This window comes from Pieris rapae, chromosome Z, assembly GCF_905147795.1.
Source record: "Pieris rapae chromosome Z, ilPieRapa1.1, whole genome shotgun sequence".
Lineage (NCBI taxonomy): Eukaryota > Metazoa > Arthropoda > Insecta > Lepidoptera > Pieridae > Pieris > Pieris rapae.
The window spans coordinates 188,746-206,945 of record NC_059534.1 but is presented as its reverse complement, the minus strand read 5'-3'; the positions used below and the strand labels follow the sequence as shown (position 1 = coordinate 206,945).

At 35.9% G+C, this 18,200-nt stretch overlaps 1 protein-coding gene across 9 annotated transcripts; it reads right to left on the bottom strand.

Annotated features, from left to right (window-relative positions):
• Positions 1 to 271: 271 nt before the first annotated feature.
• LOC110996278 (adenosylhomocysteinase-like 1) lies at positions 272 to 17,862 on the bottom strand. 9 transcript variants are annotated; one of them, XM_045634204.1, is made up of 11 exons: positions 11,017 to 11,083; positions 6,887 to 7,003; positions 5,662 to 5,864; positions 5,010 to 5,148; positions 4,558 to 4,728; positions 4,133 to 4,265; positions 3,465 to 3,591; positions 3,224 to 3,301; positions 2,967 to 3,146; positions 2,314 to 2,496; positions 272 to 2,071 (listed from the first exon to the last, which is right to left on the bottom strand). In XM_045634204.1, the coding sequence occupies exons 2-11, from the start codon at positions 6,978 to 6,980 to the stop codon at positions 1,913 to 1,915; spliced, it is 1,467 nt and encodes a 488-aa protein (XP_045490160.1). In that variant the 5' UTR covers positions 6,981 to 7,003; positions 11,017 to 11,083; the 3' UTR covers positions 272 to 1,912. The 9 variants fall into 9 exon arrangements, with proteins under 9 accessions (XP_045490160.1, XP_045490155.1, XP_045490159.1 ...); XM_045634199.1 differs by having other exon boundaries at positions 6,887 to 7,032; positions 10,912 to 11,075; XM_045634203.1 differs by having other exon boundaries at positions 6,887 to 7,032; positions 10,967 to 11,075.
• Positions 17,863 to 18,200: the final 338 nt, after the last annotated feature.

The window sequence follows — 18,200 nt, the reverse complement described above, 5'->3', positions numbered from 1 at the left end:
CCAGAGCCCAATGGATGAAGCTGGGGTCCACCCACCACCTGGACAAGGTCAAACAGCCCGAGCTGACCTTTCCAGTGAGAAGAGAAGTGGCCAGGGTTAAATAGCCCCATCCTCCTCCATTATCGCTATGGGCAGTAGGAATGAGAAACTTATGTCTCCAGAATTTCGTGGACATCTCAAATTTAGCTGAAGCCCTTTAAATTTAATTTTGGACTGTTTCCTAAGACATCTTTTCTGAGAAAACAAACATACACTTAAAAATAAAACAAACTGAATTTCTATACTTTATTTATTAAAACATGGCAACAATCTTACATTCACTACATTTAGGCTGTACTTCTACATGGCAACATCTTTCGACTTTATCTTGAGATTGATGACGATCTGAAGACGTCAGAAATACATGAAGCCTCGTTCATACTTAATGAAGTCATCGACACGAATTCTTTGATTTTAGAAAAATGACTTTGTTGTGCCGATTTATTATTGTATTAATAATTTAAATTAAATCAGGTACACTAAATTAGGAATGATAAAACTATAATCAACGAAAGGCAAATAAATAATTCTTTAAATAAAACATAATATTCATAATTTAAATAGAAATAGAACCATTTCCAGAATACTGTTATGGTAAAAAATACAGAACATAAAATACTTTTATTTAATTATTTATGGTAACAAACAATTCCAATGGCAATGTATGAATTAATAATAAGAAAAAATCACGTTCCATTTTCAAATATTCACTAATACTGAAATTCTAAATTTAACCACAAATAAAACCAGCCAGTTCAAAAATACTGTTAATGTAAGAAATACAGAATCAAAATATTAAAGTTATTGAATAAACAATTCCATTTTCAAATATTCACGGCTAATACTGAAGTTCTGAATTTAAATTGACAATACTGAAATCTAATCCACATTCAAAAGCAATTCCAAATTCAAACAAGCTACCGCAAACACATTCTAAATTCAAGCGTCAAATTAAATTCTATGCAAATACATGTTCTATTTTTAAAAAGCTTTACCTAAGTTCGCCTTAAATGGACCAACATATAACATTTCTTTACATATAACGCACTACTAATTAACATAATTAAAATTAAACTAAACGATACATTCCAAACTCAAACAATATTCTATATTCAAGTTAAGCTCTGGTATTATTTTCAAATATGTTTTTTACTATCCTCTCTACTGTACGGGAGGGTATTACATATTGACTATGAGTGTATCTGTAATAGTTCGGTTGTAATGCAAAAACAACTCTGTCTCTGACAAATAAATATTCTGAGTTCCTTTTTCAAACATATTGACATAATATTGCAATCCCCATCCATTCCAAATTTAAAAGCATTGCAACATTTGATTAAGAAAACGCAAATAAAATTCTATATTCAAATAAAGCTGTTAAATTTATAAAAACTTACTCTACATAATAATATTATTGCAGCTAAAATTGTAATCTCCGTGCACTCCAAATTTAAAAGATTTCAAATATTTAGAAAACGGAAATTGAATTACATATTAAAAATAGAGCTGTTCCATTTTCAAATTTCTTAATTCTTTGCACAATATTGCAGTCTATAGACATTCCAAATTTTCCAACACATTTGATTAGGATAACGGAAATAAAACTATATTCAAATTGAGCTGTTCCATTTTCAAATGTCTAAGCGTGCGTTTTGATAGTATCTCATAGTAGTGAATAGTTCAGTTTCAATGCAGCTACTAGTACTTTTACATTCGCTTGTTTCTTTAGATATTTCGTTAAATACAAATATTAAACAAATTTAAAAGCATTGTTAAAACTATATTCAAATTAAGCTGTTCCATTTTCAAATATCTAAACGTCCTTGGGCGTCTTCTTCCGCGTTACCCGCGCTTTAGGCCCGTTCTGTTTGTGCTAGTATCTGTAGTAGTTGGGCTTAAACGGACCGACTTTATTGAGGCCAAGATATTTTGCTTGTTCGTCGTTTAATTCCGTCAAATGAGCGTCAAATGTGGGTAAATGTAGTGATGCGACGTATTCGTCCATTTTCTTTGGTAGGAGGTAGACGTCAGCCTGAAAAAGTCAATAATATAATTATTGTATGCCGTTTTAAAGGCAGGCACGGCACTCGCGACCTCTCAGGCATTAAGTGTTTATGGGCCTTGTAACCGTTTGCCTACCGTCAAATAAAAAAAAGACAGCTGACATAGAAATTAAAGCCAAATAATTAGTTGAATTGTTTTTTGTATGATATCGTTCGAAAGGATAAACCGATTTCGAATAAAAGGAGTAGTATATAACAGTATATATCTCACCTTATATCTATGCTGAGGCGCGTTGTACAGCTCGATCAGCGCCAAGGCCTGGGTAGCAGCTGTTACGGAAACCACGAAAGACGGCAGTGAGGAACAACAGAGATTGGCGAGGCGGCCCTCCGCCAAAAGTACTATGCGTTTATCGTTCGGCCATATGATGTGGTCCACCTTTGGGGAATGGGACTGATTATAGCTTATTGAGTACTCTGAATAATCACTAAAGTTCGCTTTAGTTCGCTAAAATACTTTAAAATTCGCTAAGGCACTTTAATGTTAATGAAAGTACATGAGAGTTCACTTAAGTTTCGTTACGCTGGCGAAAGTCCGTACACTACAATGACTTAATAAAAACCTTGTTTTTTATATATTAAGGCGAGAAGAATAAATATAATTCAAAATTATGTAATAGGCTGTTTGTGATGACGTCACGTGACAAATCACGGACTGTCTATTTTTTTCTTTGATATTAATTCAATCTACCACTCTACCATACTTAGAATAACACGCCTATATAGTCTGTCTCACTCTAAGGCCTACCGGCTGCACCTATATTAGGTCATCGTGTTAGGTTATTTTCGTTACGGAATCTCTTGGTTCGGTCGCCACGCTCAGAGCCCGCAGAGAATGTATGCACATAGCTTAAAAACACTCACTTGACTCCTAACCCGTTCCCATAATAGATCTGGCGTTCTCAGCGCGTGCACGTCAATTTCTGTATTGCTATGACCCATGTTGCACACGATGCAGCCATTCTTCATACGCTCCATGTGCTCACGTGTCACCACGCCCTTATTGCCCGTCGCCGTGATCACTATATCCACTTGTCGTATCACCTATTGAATGAACATGTTTTTACACACTGTTGTTTTATGAATTACTGATGAAAGGAAATAATTTGTAGGCCTCACACCTCAGTTAATTTGACAACTCGGAAGCCATCCATTGCCGCTTGGAGGGCGCAAATGGGATCTATTTCCGTCACATACACCTGGAACATATTAACATTTATGATAATGATCACATCCATCATATATAACATATAATATACTTTACTCCGACCAGCTCTTGACACACCATTCTACGTATACTGTGTAAACCCAGTGGACACCCATCGAGCCACACACCACACTAAAAAACGTCATTTAACTTACCACAGATCCCAGAGCCTTGAGTGCCTGACAGCACCCCTTCCCGACTTCACCATAGCCACACACAACAGCCTGCTTCCCACCAAACATTATATCCGTACTACGTTTCAGCGCATCGATTATACTTTCCCTGTAAAAAAACACAAAAATCTGTATAATATAATATTTGATTGTAATAAAACTTATTTATCCTAAACGGCTAAACCAATTTTGATGAAACACAGGGCACCATCTCTCAGGTCCTCCAGTAATACCACGCAATACCCGAAGGGACTAGACTCGAAATAGCAGTCATAGTAACTACTATAAAGTAATAATGACTTTAGAATCACTGTTACTATCGACTTCTTACACGACATCGAGTAATTAATCGTTATACATAAACATTGAAAATAAAAAAAAAACACAAGAATCAACGGTTTAGTACAATTACTTTTAATTACTTTTACTTATTAATATGAAGATTGAATAACCATTAATTTGTAGATATATTTGTGGCAAAATAAAAGTCAACGGCATTTAAACTGATTGAACTGAGTCGTCAATTTATAACCTGACAGTAAAGTATTGCTTCCTTCATTGTTATGCTGTTATAGATCAAGACTCCAATAAAAGTCACAATAGATCAAGCTAGCGAGTCATCGTGTTAACCTCCTTGAAAATAAACTCACCGGCAAGAATACAAGTTGTCAAACTTGGTTTTAGTGACCGAATCGTTGACATTCATCGCTGGAACGCACAATTTCCCCGCCTTACTCAGCTGATATAGTCTGTGAACGCCTGTCACACTTTCTTCTACTATACCTGGAATTTGTTTTAATTTGTATTAGCCTAAAAAGATGATGTTGGGATTATTAGAACGGAGGCCAAGATTCATATTGGGTCGCGAGCGCGAGCGGAGTAAGTAGGTTGCCTACTTGTTCAACGTGGGTAATGTAATGGAGTAAGGGAATAAATATATAGGTGAGTGAGTGAGTAAGTGAGCGAGTGAGTAAGTAAGTGAATGAATGAGAAGATGAATGGGTGAGTATGTGAGCATGTAGGTAGGTAAGTAAGTGTATGTGAAATATAGAGAAATTTAAGAACATCTTTTTACCTTTGATCTGTTTAAAAGCAGTTGGGTGCTTCTTAAGCATGAGGTGTGTAGCGTCACCTCCATCATCAAGAATCATGTTTGGCTGCCAAGACGATGTCGGAGTACAACATTGATCAATACACCACCAGAATGCCTCTTCACTTTCGCCACGCCAGGCGAAAATCGCAAAACCTATAAAATAAAAAATATCAGCCAAAATCCAAGGGTTATAATTTTAATCCCTGGCTGGAGTGAGGGTACACATAACCGATCCGAAGTTGGAAAGTAGCCCAGGTTGGATGGAAATTGAAAATTGAATTGTAAGACAATTAAGTAAAGTAAATACGGTAGAAGATGTAACACATTTCTAGGCAACGCCAAGGGATCAAGCTAATCGAAGGTGACTTTACGTCGACGAATCGCTCTTCGTTGAATACGGTCAAGTGGAAGGAGCTGGAGTTAAATAAAGTTACCAGCATGCGCCAGCGCAGCAGCCACTTCGTTCTGCGTGCTATAGATGTTACAGGCTGCCCAGCGGACGGTCGCTCCCAGTGCTGCCAAAGTTTCTATCAGTACCGCCGTTTGTGCATTTATGTGTGTGCATCCCACGATCTAGAACAAGTGTCACAATTATAATATCATATCATATTGCTGCTCCACCTTCGAGCTAAACTGATTCCTTTACCAGTCTTACTGGTCAACATATGTAGGGATGGGGATGCTCTTCCAATCTAAAGAAAGGATTCTCGACTAGTCTAGCTATTGACTGGCCCGAAGGTGTCAGTGGCTGATGACGTGCGCTGTACATTTACACACAAATGTATTTTCACACAGGCCTTTTTTCTGGGGGCGATTTTAGGTAATACAGTGGACATTACTAAACGGCAAAGGCATTACCGAAGAATCTGTACGCTCTCGAAGGAACCTTTCAGAACTTGATCGTAAATAATTCAACGGGCAACAGTGCGCGGGAAACTGCCTTAAAAATAGTTGTGGATTGAGGGGATAAGGGTTGGAAAATTATGATGTACCTTCTCGTGTCAGAAGACGTGAATAGGAATTGAAAGACTCAAAGAATTTTGATGCTGTTACTTCAAATACTTCAAATTTCCCAAAAAGACTTACCTTTGCCTCCTTCAATGGCTTGTCATCTTTCGCTCTAGCCCTCAACGCCATAATCCCAGGCATCTCCTGTTCAGCAATTTCGATTTCTCGTCTTCCGAAAGCATGCTGCTCCACATTGCGCACACAGTATGGTGGACTTGGTTGACCAGCGGCGATTGCTTTCTCATGCGGCTGAACACCTTCGTCTTCATCTGACGACGACCCTGGAACATTTATATTATCATTAATTTTGAAAAGTTTAAGTCAAATACAGAGTCGAGGTTTTTTTAATTAGAAATCTCCAAAAAGTTTGCCATACTGCAATATGCCGGATTGATTAAACTCGTTTAAAACCGGTAACTGGCAACACTTTGGCTTCCTGCAATGGCATTTATACATTCGTATTAATTAATCTGTGTATATTATAATATATATGTGTATTATATGTATATTGCCATCCATTTCTTAGGCTAGGCTATCAGAGATATATGACTTGAACACATCTAGAAAAATAACAACTTGTCAACGAGGAATGGAACGCAGTGTACTCTATTTAAGGTGGAGAGGATTGGCTGAAAAATGCTCAAAACAAAGAGAGATGGAGCCAATTTCAGGAGGCCTATACTCTATAGAGGACTTGAAAAAAACAGAAATATATATTGTGTGTTTATTGTGTAAATGAGGCTTAATCAATTCGTTAATCTACTTATAAAGGAGACGTTATGAGTGATGAACCTAGGCTATATATTTCAAAAGTTACAGTATGAAATTACGATAGTGTCATCCAATTGTAAAAGACCAATAAAGATATAAAGATATATGCGGCGGACTTTATTGACAATAGAGAAATTTATAACAGTTTTATAGTAGTCATCTATCTACATCTAATCTATAAAAAGCGTTATTTTTTTAATTTAAAAATCTATAATTCAGTATGTGTCACTCCAATCTGTTAAGTGCCAATCCATAATGTTTTTTTTTACATTTTTCAAACCCATAATTATGACTCCAACTCTTCTGTTATTACTTATTTACTAACGTTTGATATCGGAGCTGTCTGTTCAGCCGTCATCATCAGACCAATCATATAACAAAGAGTCTTCTACTCTACTGTCTGTACTACTTTGATTTCCCCAAATAAAAAAAAACATTTGTTTCAATAAACTTCTAAACGTTTTAACTGATTTTGCTGAATTTGTGAATTCGGCAGATCCGAAAACTATTTGTATCATAGCACTGTACTTACAGAAATCACTTCTCCCGGATATAATGGAATGTCTCTTCTTCAACGATGGGTCTTCCACTGTTATTGTATTTTTTAATATTCCTGATGTAGGCATTGTTTATTCTGGCGAACTTAAGCCTAGCAACGAATGTCATGTTACAGAGTAACTGAATTTTGATATTACGAAATTTTTTTCATTAAGAAATTAACAGAAATATAAATAATACCAATATTTATGTCTTATTGGTGCTCACTTATGGTACATGAACCATAAGAATGAAAGACGAGATTTCCCTCTTTATTTTCGAAGATTCTTTGAAGAAACTGGTCCTATTTGCGACAACGTTCTTTGGCGCATTTTCTACAATGAGGAACATTACAACATCCTTGACGAAGCCATCATCGTTCAAGTCATAGAGCATATGTGCACCGAAAGGCGGACGACTGAACCTCATACTAAACTCAATACCCAGTAGCAAGAGAAAAACCCAGTAGACCAAAGCTACGTTGGTGGGATGAAGTTGTCAAGGACTTCGAAGTGGGACGCGGGAAGCCCTGGATAGAATGCGATGGCGAAGTGTAACTGATGAGGCTAAAGTAACAAATGGATTACCATTATGATACATTCAAATCTAAAAGAACTACATTATCCGAAATTTGTAGATATACCTTATCTTAAGCTTTACTAAAATACGTTCTTTAAAAGCTTAACGTATCGACGGGATGAACATAAAATATTTGACAGTTACCCGTGAACATTTTGTATTGGAATTTTTGTAAGTAATTACAAGAGCCATTCTGACAGAGATGGGGACAACAATAAACTATGAAAAATGGCCCGACCAGTTATTAACCAATTTAGCAATACCTTTTATAAATAAAAATAAAACGCAAAATGTGTTGCTAAGCTCAAAACTCAAAGACCAATTGGTGTTATTTAATCATTGAACTCTGAGGAAGCTTTATATTCCGAGGAAGCGAACATTCTCTATGGGCTAGCATTGTATAACCCGCCCTTCACTTGCGAACTGGTAGTAAATGTACCAATGCAGTTAGAATTAATTTAACTTCTTTTCTGACGTTCATAAGTGCACTTGTTTACAATATGAATAAAGTTATTTTGACTTTAAGCAAAATTATCCATATGTTGATATGGAACATTTTGCTGTGGTAATAATAATAATAGTGGTATGTAGCTACTAACGCCCGAACACAATAATTATTAATTCACAATCCCATCTGAGATTAGACCGTGACATTTATTTATATAGGTAACACAATGTACGCTTATGCTACAGCCAGTTCTCTCAAGAGAGTAGAACGTGGAACGGAAGAGAAGAACTAGCAATAAATTCTCCACCACTCTTTTCAAAAGTTTTGTCTGATGGTATTATTTGCCGCGTATGCTTTTAATTTGTCAGGATCTCCATCCGTAACTGAACTGCCTTATGGCAGTCCCGTTGCCTGCCTATCTTTTCCCGTTATTGTTTAAATATATTTTTACTGTTATTATTGAACCGGGCCTAATCCAAGGCTACCTAGAACTAACGTTGGAAAACTAATCTGCTACGCTGATATGACTTATAGATTGTTAATAACTATTAAACCTATATCAGGCAAGTACCTATACGTAATACCCATGCCAATTTCAGAATTAGGCATGCATCATCACGATGAATTTGTGACGGAAGAAGGTGCTCTTTGAGACGGTTCTCTACCAGAGAAAGCACAGACTAGTCCTTTTCTTTAAATGTGATCGAGCACGAGCTGTTCCCGCGACTCGCGCATGGGCGTCTCCTGTGAGACTCGAACCTCGGCTTGGGCCGTCGCGGGGACAGACTAGTCCAAAATGTCGAGCTGTATATATGCACAGCGGAAAATGCTTCGATAGCGCGTTTTAATGTGTGTGGTCATAGGACTGATTGTAGCGATGTAAGTGGGGAATATGTACTGTTCGTCTAACCTAAAGTGAGCTTCCTCGATCAGTTGAAATACTCGTTGACTTGAAGACCCCGTATAGGAAATGTTTCGACATACGTCATAGGACTGATAGCGCCGATTGTAGTCATAAATAACAAACAGATCCAACCTACAGCCTTCAGAATTAATTACTAGCGGCCTATACGATCTTTGCATGGCTGGCTTTTTTAACTGACTTCCAGGAATATATTCAATTATCTTACAAGGTCAAGACAAATAGAAATGTTATTTGTTATTCATCGCTGATTCTCTTATCAGGCTTTACATGGGTATATGTTGAGCCACACCTAATTCTTCATGATTCTACACATTAGTGATAAAACGCCGGTAGCTGCCGTGATCTCTGGCTCAGAATGACGAGCGCCGTGGAACACTGCTCCTCAGCATGCTGCAGCCATGACAAATTACAGCCACAGCGCACACGCATTCCACTTAAAACATACCTTGTTTGTAAAAAAGTTCTTACCTCTCACTCTTTTTTTTCTCTTTGATTATTGTTATTTTGTGTGTTTCTGTATGTGTGTTTTGTTAGTAATAAATGTTACGTATGTCTAAATATGAGGCCCCGATCTAAAACCGTTCTAGCACCACTGAGTTTTTTTAATAGCTGGGAACCCTGACCCGTGCCTTGCCAGGGCTTCCTACTAACAATTATTATTTCAGATCCAGAGATTACATCACAATCTTTACCTCTGAATACAGATTATATCCATACATGGCGAATACGCTAGTGCACGATGCAGTATTATCGATTCTATATTTTAACTGGAATTTTCCGAAATCTTTTTTCATTTTAAAGACATTTTAAGACTATTCTACAGTATTGCATGTGTAATTATAATCTGCGCTTATAAATGCAATGACGTCATAGGTTAAAACGCGCTGTCGAAGTTTATCCCACTGACCCTATCTGTATATAGACCATACATCTAGACATTTTAGGACTATTTGGCGACCTCTAAGCTTTGAGCTGGAGCCCATGGCGACGGAAATACTGCCTTGTACAACTTGACATTGACAGCTTTCATTTAGTTGCATAGAAAACTCGCACCCAGTCCTAGAACCCGAGACCGCGAAATCATAACCAGTTATCCAAAGATACCGATCATAAATACACAGATTGCCATTTGTAAAAAAAGTATCACTAAACACATTTTGAAACAACCGACTATATACGGCGAAACGACTTGTATCCACGTCATAAAATTATTAAAAAAATCTTAACGTGGAATTACACCTTCGTTACCATTTAAAAAATAATTTAAAATATTATGTAACACTCAGTTTATTATATGATATAGTTGAATTTGCAACAATTTTTATAACTTATGCAAAATAAAAATATATCAAATGTTACCCCACTGTTTTTAAATTTAAATAATATCGCTTCACTTAATTACAGAGACAAGGGCCTCGATAAAAAAACGATAGCATTTATATTCGAAATTTAAAATTCGACCTATGCCAATTTTTATCCGTACAATTCGCAACATCATTAATCATAGACAATACCAGAGATTCGTAAAACTAATTTGAAAGCGAAATTACTATTCCAAATTTGAAATTAATCCCACATATCTATGAAACTGACTCCGCGTATGTATAACAGATTCATAAATGTAACGAAATGCTATTCCAAATTTGAAAGAAACGAAGAACGAACTTATCGAAGAAAACAAATTCGTCAAAAAAATTTAAGATCTGCATTTGAATACCTTTCCTAATTTAAAACGCGACCAAGTAAAGGACTAATTCGCAACACCTAATAACTAATATAATCAAAAATTTGTATGTAATACAAATTTAAAATTGCTGTTCTAAATTTAGAATTAAGCCCATGAAACTTGCTTACAATGCGTATTAATCACAGATTTATGAAACAAATACAAAGAAAACACTATTCCAAATTTGTAATTATTATTCATGCATGCATTTCAATGCCGTTCCAAATCTGAAACGCGACCAATTAATTAACAAATTCGCAACAACTAATCACAGATAACACAGATTCGTTAAACCTAAACAGAGCATTTCCACAACATTCGAAATTTAAAAATACTACACACAAATCGATATCCACAGATCACGTCGCCAAATTAAATTCCAAATTTGAAAACAAACCAACAGATTAGTATTATTTACAAAAATCGTGAACCGATCACTCGTATTACGTGTTAAATAAATAAAAATATCAAAAACACTGCACTCGCGTGCTGCACTCGGTGCTTGACCGTCAACTGAAGTGAAATGTGTTGGCTTAATGCGGAGTCGGCTTTTTAACTTTAAAGGTTATTAGATCAACCGAGCTGGGGCCTTTTTGCTTAGAATAAATATATTTAAGACATATGTATATATAAAAATGCTATTTCTCTATTGATTTTTAATTTTAATATATAACGTATTTAAATTTTTACTGTGGTGTAGACCTTCAGGCAATAAGGTTAAACTCAAGGTTTTTTAATGTTTTATCTGTACTTTTAGTTTTTATTATAAATGATTTTTGTATGAAATTTACATATTACTTACAGAGTACCAAATCCTTTTCTTATGTAACAGTAGGCATACTGTTACATACGGGCTGGATGTTAATCCGATGTTAAGTGGTACTGCCGCTCATGAACACATTGCAGAATACTCGCAAGAGCGTTGCCAGCCTTTACAGAATTGGTACTCTCTTTTTTTGAAGGACCCTAAGTCGAATTTGTTCGGACTTCAGTGATCTTAAACATTAACTGAGTATTTAAGATAAGGTTTTACGACACTCTAACGAGTCGAAGGCTTTGTAAGAATCACGACGAACAAATAAACTCTAGACAATAATATTTTACGATTTACGGACTATTAAATATTTATTATTCAAAATTTCCTTTCAACATTGGAATTATACAAACAAGGAATTTAAAAAAGAGAATCAATTAAAGTCAAACAAAGCCCGACTGAACCCGACCTGATCTGTCAAGGTACAAGCCTAGCAGCCGGTCAGCGCAGCATCACCCATTTAAGTGACCTTGGTCTTTATTTAACACATGAGGCTGGCAAATGTCACAAGACACGTGATCGTGATAGCGATAGTGGTGACAGAGCAAATGCGTTGCCGGTCTTTTAATTGAATTGCGTAGCTTTATTGACCGTTACGTTTATCCCGTTTTATCTTTGGTAAACATCACAGAGACAGTTAAACATTTGCTTTTCAATCAGACCTTGACGGCTGCCAAGAAGTGATTAAAATTTAAAAATGTAATCAAACAATAATTTGTTTCTGTTGCTTCTGCCAGCGTCCCGAACGAGATGAACGACTAATCAGCAGCCACCAGACCAGTCCCTAGTTTTCAACAGTTGAACCCAACGTTTAAATAATTGGGACAATATTCACAGATGAAGAGGCTTATCTTCCGGTGTTGACAGTCCGACCTTCGAAAGAGCCAGGTATGGTCTGAAGCTCGAGCTCGTTGCCGTGAGGATATACCAGGCAATTCAACATGTACTTGGGCACAGATCGTAGCTGGAAAAGTTCTGCCATAAACAAATATGCCGGAAAGATAAATAGCACCACGCTAGTCCCGACGGCCAAGACGAAATATGGCCTACGAACGCTACCTTACGAAGAATGATTGAGTTCTAGATACAAATTGTATACCTTTTAATTAGTCAAACTCCAAAAATACTACACGGATTTTATTGGGGTTTTCAACAATACCTTGAACGATTCATGATGAAGGGTTTTCGGGTATATTTGTCAAGGTTACGGGTCAATAAACACTTCGGTCCTTGACATTAACTAGCCGCTTCTATACAATGTTACCACTTACCACTGCATTGGATCAATTGGGCACTATTGGCCGGATATATCTGCACAATATTAACACTTATTCACCTACAAATAAGAACTATATTACTACAACGAAGACGACGGCCTCGAATTGTACATATATTTAAGAAAAATATTCTCTTCGAAAGATTCGAGCTCAATACTGTAATATAAATGTTTATTTTATAAACAGACGGAAAACGGACAAGCTCACCTGTTGTTAACTGATACCATGGACACAATATCTTTACAAATCCATTCCATTACTTAAAACTTTTTAACTGTGTCAATTGGTGAGTTAAAGGTGAACTTGTATTACATATACGTTAACTATATAGAGGTCAAACGGATTAGTAATGAGAAACTTAAGATTTTTTATTTATTTACAGGTTTTTTTGATCCAAAGTCGAATTAGTTTTGAAATACTACAGTTGGCAGCTGGTTCCACTAACGCCGAAAACCTATCTCAATCCATTTTTGACCATCTGAGATAGGCATCTTAACCCAAATATGTATCATAATAAAACACTTTTTTTTAACCGATCAAAAGTTATGTTAATAAAAGACAATACTAAATAACCAATCGACGGATTGTAAAAGCCATCTGTCGATACAAGCTATCCATGGTAGGTCGGATCGGTGTATGTGGATACCCCATTGTATGATAATGGCAGTTCAATTAAGCCAATATCCTATCTTAAGATTTTAATTTACACCAGTTTTTAAAATAATCAAAAAGCTATTTGATATGTATTAAACGTAGACATACATGTATATTTTAATATTATTTGTACGGTTTATTTACGTTTATTTACTTTATTTGGTTTATATTGATTATCAAATATACGTGGAATTGGATTGTCTTCGTAGAATTTGGTTATTGGGATGCAAATAGGAGATCGATCGACTGTCACGGTCTGATCCACAATCTCAGATTGTTTTCAATCCGACATTAATTTGTCTTCGTAGAATTTGGTTATTGGGATGCAAATAGGAGATCGATCGACTGTCACGGTCTGATCCACAATCTCAGATTGTTTTCAATCCGACATTAATTTGTCTTCGTAGAATTTGGTTATTGGGATGCAAATAGGAGATCGATCGACTGTCACGGTCTGATCCACAATCTCAGATTGTTTTCAATCCGACATTAATTTGTCTTCGTAGAATTTGGTTATTGGGATGCAAATAGGAGATCGATCGACTGTCACGGTCTGATCCACAATCTCAGATTGTTTTCAATCCGACATTAATTTGTCTTCGTAGAATTTGGTTATTGGGATGCAGATAGGAGATCGATCGACTGTCACGGTCTGATCCACAATCTCAGATTGTTTTCAATCCGACATTAATTACTTATTGGGTTCGGACGATGGTGGTGGTAGCCCGGCAAAAACCGCCTTGAGAAACCTTAAGTTAGGTTTCAAAAAATTCTGTTAGTGTAACCCAAACGAAAAAGATGTTGTGGAAACTATAGAAAATAGTGTTTTACAGTTTATAGAAGACTCAAAAGTCTAACAAACATTAAATTACGATAGTCTAAACCGAAATGAAAGTTACCAATAAAGACTCCTATCAACTCCTAAAAACAAACACAATTTTTCATCATAATTATAAAAAATATCTTTGACATCCATTTTCATACGTTTTAAATTAAAACTGTATAATGAAACAAAGCGCGTATTGTTTCATTGTCTTTCGTAGAAATTACGACTAGTTTTTAACTGCGGCTCCATCTGTATAACGATTTTCCCCCACAAGCTCTCTTTAGTAGATTACGTTTTAAGAATTCTTAGAACAATACATAAAACTATACATTATACATTTTTCATTGCAATGCAGGTGCACCCCCAGCATCTACCCTCATTTGTAATTAAATACGAATTTCGATACCACCTAATATCCTCAAGGACCTTTCCGTGGAGAAATGGATTACGCCCTCCCGCGGCACGGTTGCTTCATGGTGAAGGATTATGTGAGACTCACTGCTGTACATAACCACTAAAAATAAAACTCCACGGCGCCACCATCAATCGCCAGAGGCGCCATCAGCCGTTACCTGCTCTGGGTTGGCTGATGGCTCCCCTTCACAACTGAGCGTTTTCCAATCCACTATGTGGAATCAGCAACCCACAGAAGTATTTCCGCATAAATGCGATTTAAGGTCCTTTAACATTTGAGATTTGAGTCCTTTTATAAAACGTTACGAAACGGGGCGGGGATTGAATTATGCGTTATTATATAAACACATAAAAGGCAACTTTAAGGTGTAATAATTCACTGGGTGGTAACGAAACGTTTTACTATTGGGTACAGAAGAACGTAACGGCGCGTTACGTTCTTCTGTACCCAAGGGAGAGGGGGGGGGTCAAGAATCTCCAAAAATTGCGTGACGTAATACCTGAACGCTCCCTAGTCCAGGGTTAGAAATTGTTTTCTTTTTCGTCTGGTTACATCTGCTTTACTATCTAGAAGGTGCTCTTTAAGCCTTTTCATGTTTCTACATATATATTTTTATAGAACGGAAACTAAATACCAGAGGGCGAGTGCGTTGCCGTCCATTTACCCTATATCTATATCTATCTATATCAGCCTAAGTCTCCACTCACGTAGCCTGCTGCTATGAACACGACCAGGGCCGACACTAAGAAAAAACATTTCAGGCAGAAGTTCCGCTATCGAGTTGCAAGTACACCGACATAATATATCTGGAGTAATTCCAGAAGTTATAAATAACATGAACCAAATACTGTAATGTTTAAATGACCTACATTGATGTCCGTATTACATTTTAGTAACATCAAGCATCAACTATCATTTTTCCCATAGATGAGCCTTCTGTCTTTTGTGAGCAGGTTCTCACGAAAATTTCCATCAACATTATAAAAATTTCCATTCCTTTGGTACATAAGCAACAAAGTTCATGAATGCTTTAAAATCAGAAAAATCAAACAGGAACTCTGGAGACTAGCAGAGAACGCGGATAATTTGTCATCCAAACGAACTAGATCGACCTAATTTTTCACCCGGAACTTGCTTGCCAACTCTCCATAGAAACAACAGTATGTGTTTGTTGTATGTAATAACAGTATGTGAGACAACTGACCCTCACCATATTCTAGAGCTAGATGACCGGCAGAAGCATTGGGCTGTAGTAGATGCCTTCAATGAGAAGCCACTCCACATATCAGCACCACAGAAGCAGAGGCAGAAGAAAAAAAATCCATAGGTGTATTTTTAAGAATTATTATGATTACATACAGTCATTAGACTGTATTGATTATTTAATAAAAAAACTCATGAATTGATTTCTGTAAAATATGTGCAATAATTCATATTATTTTATATGATTTATTTGTAATTGAATGTCAACAGAGGACAATTACCAATCAATATAATATGTATGTTAATCAATAAAGGTAATAGTCTAATTACATACATTCATTTTATTTACTGTAAAGTGTTATAATAAAATAAAATTTATCTATATATACATCATAGTAACTTATTGTTTTTACATATACACACAACAAATACTTCAGTTGTACTTGCCACATTGTACAAATACAACTGGCAATAAAACCCTAATCATGGAATGTGCAAATACCAAACCTTTGTAGATTTTTTGTTTTGATATAAATACAAATTTTGTGTAATTAAAAATAATTCTAATGCTTTATCTCACTGACATGCATCACAGTGGCTAGTGGATCATGTTATGTATAATGTACAGTCAACACTATTTCACAGTTAGGTTATGTGTTAACATAGGTAAGGTAATGTAAAGGTTCAGTAACTGAGCCGTACCTTCTTTGTTGCACACTTTAACATGACAAATTCTATCTTGCTGATAGTTTTCACACCACTTGGTAGGTTTTCTAGTACTCTGCAGTCATTATTTAGGTTTTGTAGGATTACGCTGTGCCTTAATGTGTGGAATGCATTACTATAGTCAATAAACACTACCAGGACATGATCCTTTATATTTAAGTGTTTATAAATATAATCGGGTTGGGTTTATAATTCAATACCTTGAATTTGATTATACTGAGTATGTAGGAGTCATGGGGGACCTTGATTCGAAAACCTCCATGAGATTTGGAGTAATTTATGCTGCTTGAGTTGTAATTTTAACTAATAATTTTTTTTTTTCGATATTTTGTGCAATGTTAGACATTTGTAAACGATCCGCCAGAACAGTGTGTTAGTATTACAGTGGGGATTATTCATGAAAAAAACTGTTACTTTTTACATTTCTTTTGTTTTCTCGTGAATGTGCGTGATTTTATTTGAATTATTTTAAACTTGGTGAATTTTGCTTGGTAAACGACTGGCTTATGTGGATGACTTTGAGGATGATGGACCCGGTTAATGTTAGTTATTATATGTATGTTTTGGTTTTTTATTATTTTTTTATTGAAATAACTGTTTCTGGTACTTGAAATTGGTTGGGGGTGATAAGTATAGCCTCCCCCGACCTCAAAATTGAGGTATTGAATTGTAAACCTTAAAAGAATATTGTGTTTTTTTATAATAACTTTGAATTTGTCCAAATATGTATTCTTCTATTATTTAGTTAATTGTCGGCATTATAGGTATTGGATGATTGTTGTAGATTTTTTTTGTGATTATAAATTAAAATAAACTAGTACTTACCAGTATAGGAAGTAGAGCTATATGAATCTGCAGAAGAGGCCGAGAGCGATCTGCTCCTATAGCGCGCTGCCTTCTTAAGAGCACCTGATTTGACGCGTTGCCCTTCGAATTTTCCAGCATTTCCATCTGAGTTTCCACCTCTAACTTGCCCAGGATCTGTTACAGGACTGTCACTGGGAACATTCGCATTGACTACACTTTCCTTTCGCAACATATTTGGTTCACCGTGCCCCTCAGACATTTCTGTTGTTTTCTCTTAAATACACTTTACACTTAACAAATTTTATATGAAGATCGAACCGAAATAGATATAAGACAAAATGTAGTTGTCCATTTGTTATGAAATAAAATATATATTTAAAAATATCACACTCGCAGTGATTATTATTTCGTTATGTTAGCGCGTTGGTTTAAACTTTTGTTAGGTATCAACAATACGACCTATGATGATTTAGACTGATATTAAATAGATGCACGGAAACACTTCTCTATCTATAAAATTAAAAACATTAATTCTCATTCCCAAATTAGCAAACCGAAAATATATACCCCGCCAGCTCTTTGAAATGTCAAATTCGATTTTTCAAGGGTTGTGACTAGAATCAATGTACATCGGTTTACCGGTTATTATAATAACTAGCCGGTTCTCAGCAATATGCCACTTGTTTTTTTATAATGGCAATAATAATAACTTTATTTAAGCCAGTTTCAAGTAAAAGGTAGGGAAACTACACGCTAGAAATAGAAGAAAAATAAAGGTACACATCAAAAGAGAACAAAGGGAAAAGCTAGGTAAAAACATAATATAAAGCACAAAGCAGGAGATTTTAGTTGGAAATGGTACATATAAGAACTGTAAGGAATTTAGAAAGGAGGTGCAGTCATATTGGG

Excerpts from the sequence above, each read along its gene's own strand:
- LOC110996278 (XM_045634197.1), bottom strand. The coding sequence starts at position 17,550 with ATGTCTGAGGGGCACGGTGAACCAAATATGTTGCGAAAGGAAAGTGTA. Across the intron at positions 4,729-5,009 it reads TGCTGCGCTGGCGCATGCTG|GTTTTGCGATTTTCGCCTGG; the intron begins GTAACTTTATTT and ends TTTATTTTATAG. Across the intron at positions 2,072-2,313 it reads CGCCTCAGCATAGATATAAG|GCTGACGTCTACCTCCTACC; the intron begins GTGAGATATATA and ends TGACTTTTTCAG.